The sequence below is a fragment of the Acartia tonsa genome, chromosome 3, assembly GCF_053477335.1.
Source record: "Acartia tonsa isolate MP-2025a chromosome 3, ASM5347733v1, whole genome shotgun sequence".
In the NCBI taxonomy this organism is placed as follows: Eukaryota; Metazoa; Arthropoda; class Copepoda; order Calanoida; family Acartiidae; genus Acartia; species Acartia tonsa.
This window is the reverse complement of record NC_137262.1, coordinates 39048386-39053417: the sequence shown is the minus strand read 5'-3', so window position 1 is coordinate 39053417 and position 5032 is coordinate 39048386. Positions and strand designations below refer to the sequence as shown.

Sequence of the window (5032 nt, the reverse complement as noted above, 5' to 3'; positions counted from 1 at the left end):
TGTAAGATATTATGCTTAAATATTTTTTTGCCTTAGTAGCGATACTTCAATAATATTTGTAAATATCTTTTTATCCGACCGACTGAAAATTTTCAAAATAAATGAGTTATTTAAGCAAACAAAATTTAGCATAAATGAGTTATTTAAGCAAACAAAATTTAGCATAAATGGATATTTAAATCCCTCGGTATTAAATGATGAGCTGCTCATCATTTAATACCGAGGGATTTAAATATCCATTTATGCTAAATTTTGTTTGCTTAAATAACATTCTATTGCAACAAAAAGGTGATGTTAGCAAATAATTTTTTGAATAAAATCGTGAATAAATGATGACCTATCGGTCCATCATTTATTCCCTCGGGTAAGAAATATTCATTCCTAAACAAAAAACTGGACAGGAATACCCCATTTAAACAAACCAAAGATCACGTTTTTTGCAATGGAATGAGATTTTAAAATTTAATTGAGAAATTTATGAAGATTCTGAATCATTTGAGCATCTATCCTAGCCATTATAAAGCAATAATGTTGGTTGAAGCTCTGTTATATGCTTCTAAGGTTCTTAAAAGCGTAATTTTTCTATAATTAGGGTCTTTGTCTACATAAATTTTCATGACTTAGAAGCATATAAACGTAATAAACTTTTTTGTCCGTCCTTTTGCTGTTCTTGATTATTTAAATTCTATATCTAATAAATTTAATTTGTGTTTTAAAATTTTATTCATGATTTGAATATATTATATTTACTCATATTAATTAATTATGGCCATTTTTCTTAGAACAACAAAAAGTTTCGACTTATTTTTTCCCAAATATAAGAATTTTCGAGAAAATTAAATTTTTATATTAATAAAACGTTTCAATTATAATTAATTATGGCCATTTTTCAATTAGACCAACAAGAAATTTCGACTTTTTTTCAAATTAAAGAATTTTCTAGAAAATTTATAAATTAATAAAACGTTTTAATTAGCATGTTTATAAAATCAATAAAACATACAACAAAATATAAATAGATTTTGAAATCAATAGTATTATACGTGATTTTTAAAAAGTGTGTACAGTATAAACGTGGACTTTCTAGATTATTCCGGTGGGGTTAAGGGGGGGGGGGTAGAAAGGGTTAAAGGAAACAACAATGTTTGGACAGTTTTTAAATAAAATTTTTAAAATATTCAATGCCATTTTCTATTTTTTCTGTAATAAAAAAATTTTAAATCTTTTTAAAAAGTAAATAAATCTATATTACATTTATTTTATAGAAATAAATTAGAATAATTTTATAAAACAGAGCCTTAAAACGTTTCTCTTGTTTCATATGAAATTAACCCCCCCCCCCTCTCCCTATCCACCTTCTATATGTTTCTAGAAAATAATAACTCCCCCTTATTTGAATAGAGGAAAGGGTTAACATGCTTTATTGGACATCTTTTTCATTGAAAAGGGTTAAATGTTTCCTCAAACTTAGAAACTTAAATTGCATAAATTATATTATTATCCTTTTGTCTAAAGTAGTAAGTTTTTTTGTCTGGAGCTAAAGGTATCAGAAATTACTGTTCTGAATTGGCTGTACTTTTCAGGGGAGCTTTATAAATGTCTTGGGTTGGTTTTAGGCTATTTTTGATCCCCTAAAGTCTTGGAGGGAAACTTTTAATTAATTATCAAAAAATAATACATTTGAGTATTTACATAAATAATTTCTGAGTATCAATGTGAATTTTAAGTTTTACTCTAAGCTACTTTAGGAAAAAAAATTAGGAATTATAAAAAAAACGGTTTAGCTGCGGCTGTGAATCATTGTAGATCTAAGCAGCCTGATTTATCTAATACATGAAGAAGAAAAAAAATCTTTTCTAGATTGTATAATAATGGTTTTATTTAGAAAATGTAGTTTTGATCCTATCATACCGGAATTCTTAATTTAAAGGGTTAGGTAAGAGATAGAAAGATAGACTAAAACCTTCTCTGAAACTATTCGAAGCTTCCCTAACATGGAAAACTCAATCAGTTTAATTGTTAGTGAGATCTTAACGAACAAGCAAATAATAGGATGAGAGTAATATATAACCCTGACAGGTTACACGCCATTGCAAGCACGTCATCAGATACCGCGCACGCACACATACACACATAATATTGATAAACAATATCTAAATAATTCCCTTTTCCTGAGAATTCGCACATTCTTTCCAGAGCTTTCTACCCCTAACCAGGGCCTCTCAATAACTCCCTTATATAAAGGAGATAAATTTACAATGTTGTTCAGAGTTATTGCGGCATTATTCGCAGTCAGCGGTCATCTTGCTAGTGAAACAGAAACAGGTACGCGCATTTTTTTCCGGTTTTCTCAAAGATAGTTGATTTTGTAATATTGAAACATTCATATATTCTACCATAAAAGCCTAAAGTGCTTTTGATTAAAGCAAAAGTTCTTCAAAATGTATAGGCATATTGTAATGTGAATTAAAGTTGTATAGTTTCATGCTATTACTGTATCATACCACCCCCCCCCCCCCCGCCTAAATAAAATGTAATAACCCTAGGCTGATGTCAGTAAGTTGGTATTTAATGAGCATAAAAATTTTGGTATATTTTATTTATTTTTAAGGCAAATTTTTGGTATATGTTACTTTAAGTTTTGCTTATATATAGAATATATATAAATTCTTTTGCAAAAAAAAGTTTAAATTATATCTTTAAAAACTATATTTCTACTTTTTGACTCCCTCTTAGTCTTGCCCCCATACCTTTCAAACTGGTTTATTTGTTCAATCTAGTTTTAAACGATTTGTTTACAAATAACAAACTATCACAAAAATCTGGTATATAAGCCTATTGTAGACCATTATCGATATTGAGTTATCAATCTGCTATCGCTTCAATAACTTCTCTTGTTCTTAAGGTATACTTTTATTGCTTTTAGATTTTCATTTTATAATGTTGGTTTACCTATAATAAAACATTTAAAATATGATATAACTTTGTAGTTAGTAATTAGTTAAGTTATTTTATGCATATAGTTAGTTTTCTTTTCTCGTGTATCTTAATTTACTTTAAGTGTAATTTGAATTTTTACCTTAAATTAAGTTTTGTTTTAAACTATAATCTTAAATAGGTTTAGGTCATAGTTTAGAAAGGTTATCTTGGAATCTTATTAATAGGCTTTTATTTTAATAATATCCTAATGTTAAATAACTAATGTTTCAGAAATTATTAAAATTTTAATCTTCGGACAAAAGTTTTTACTACTTTGTATAAATAAATATTAATAATTTCTATTTTTAGATCCAACCATGGCTGAGCGTGTTCCCACCACCGTCAGAGATTTCTTCTTCGAGGATCCTCACTTCAAGTCTTCCTGGGACCAGTTTGACAAGGTCAGGGATGCCATGTTCAAGGAGTCCAGGGACCTCTTTAAGGAGATGGACAAGGACTTCAGACAGACCAGGTGCATGCAGCAGCTGCCCAACAAGGCTGATAATCCTGCCATCCAGTCTGATAATCCCATGGAAAAGTAAGTTTGATTTTTATAATGTTCATAATAAGAATTTTATAAAGAAAATTTTCCTTTGTGTTCGCTTGTTCTAAAATGTTTTTTTAATCTTTTAAATGTGTATTACAATGTTTGTTGCTGAATTTTCTTGCCATTTTTACTTTCTAATTTGGCCAAAATCTTTATTTACTTTTACAGAATTTATGTTAATGGTCAATATAATTATATTGTTCCATCTTTAAGAGACTTGTTAAATAGAATTGAACATAAGTTCCTTTAAATTTTTGTATTATTGATATTTGTAATTCTTAAAGGTATGAGCAGGGATGGATGTTCCCCCGCAAGTGGATGATGCCCGCCATCAAGTCTGACTTCGGGGACATGGAGCTCTTCAAGCACGGTCACGACCATGACGTCATCAGGTTCAAAGACGATAAGGACAAGATGGAGGTATCTCTGGACACTGCTCACTACAAGCCAGAGGAGTTGCATGTTCAGGTGAAGAACAACATGCTCGTCATTGAGGGCAGCCACGAGGAGAAGTCTGAGGATGGTAAGCACAATGTGACTAGGAGGTTTACTAGGTCCTACACTCTGCCCCAGGGTACCAGGGCTGAGGACGTCACCTCCAACCTGTCCACTGATGGTGTTCTGGTTGTCAAGGCTCTGAAGAAGGAACCCACTGAGGATGTTGAGGTTAAGCAGATCAAGTAAATTGTTATGATTGTAAACTGCAATTTAATTCTGTTTTATTTGTATTACCGCGAAGCTTTTTGATTGTAACTCTGTTTTTATTCATTCTTATATTTATATTAATAAATTAACAAAAATTTAAATTAATCTTTATTTAAAGTAAAGTTACTCTATAAACTTCATAAGTTTGGCCGTTAGTCTGTAACGCTATGGGAGTGAATATTTATCCTTTCTATTTGAGAATTCTTCTCGTAACAAATGAAAATTTAGGCTTTTTGTTCTTTATGACTACCGAAAACAATTGATTTATAATATAGCATTGTCAGCTTGTCTATTAAGTTTTTTTCCTTTCCGCTACTTTGGGTTATTGTTCTTGCTAATCAAGGTTAGCGATACCTTACTTTGAATTTACTTTTCGCAATAGTACATCAAATTTAGAGCTTTCTATATCCATGGCAAGATGAATTCAGCATCAATGTAGTTGCACTTTTGCAATAACTACTGCTAAATATTGTATTCTGTCTGTTCTGATAATTTTATTAGTATGTAATGGTTTTTACTTGTATCAATAATTTTAACATTTAAGCTGTAGGTTAGAATATTAACATTCATCTGGTTGCAAATCTTTTATACATTTTATTAAAGAGGCTAAAACGTATGCCATACAATAGTCATAAACTTTTATTAAAGGTTCGTCCACTGCACTGTATGTTAATGAAATAGGTTATTTATAATTGATATAGGATTTCCCAGTAGTTGGGCTTACTTTAGGACGATTCATGGTTGCGGGTAGGATCCAGATATTAAAATGAAATAATCTCCAGTGATAATACAATAAACTGC

At 30.1% G+C, this 5032-nt stretch overlaps 1 protein-coding gene across 2 annotated transcripts; it reads left to right on the top strand.

The window, feature by feature from the left end:
• The first annotated feature begins 2187 nt into the window (after positions 1–2187).
• LOC145314109 (uncharacterized) lies at positions 2188–4332 on the top strand. Of its 2 annotated transcripts, none has more exons than XM_080153891.1 (3): positions 2188–2325; positions 3289–3517; positions 3811–4332. In XM_080153891.1, exons 1-3 carry the CDS (start codon positions 2259–2261, stop codon positions 4208–4210), a joined length of 696 nt encoding a protein of 231 aa, XP_080010017.1. In that variant the 5' UTR covers positions 2188–2258; the 3' UTR covers positions 4211–4332. The 2 variants fall into 2 exon arrangements, with proteins under 2 accessions (XP_080010017.1, XP_080010018.1); XM_080153892.1 differs by lacking the exon at positions 2188–2325 and adding an exon at positions 2756–2905.
• The last annotated feature ends 700 nt before the right edge of the window (positions 4333–5032 follow it).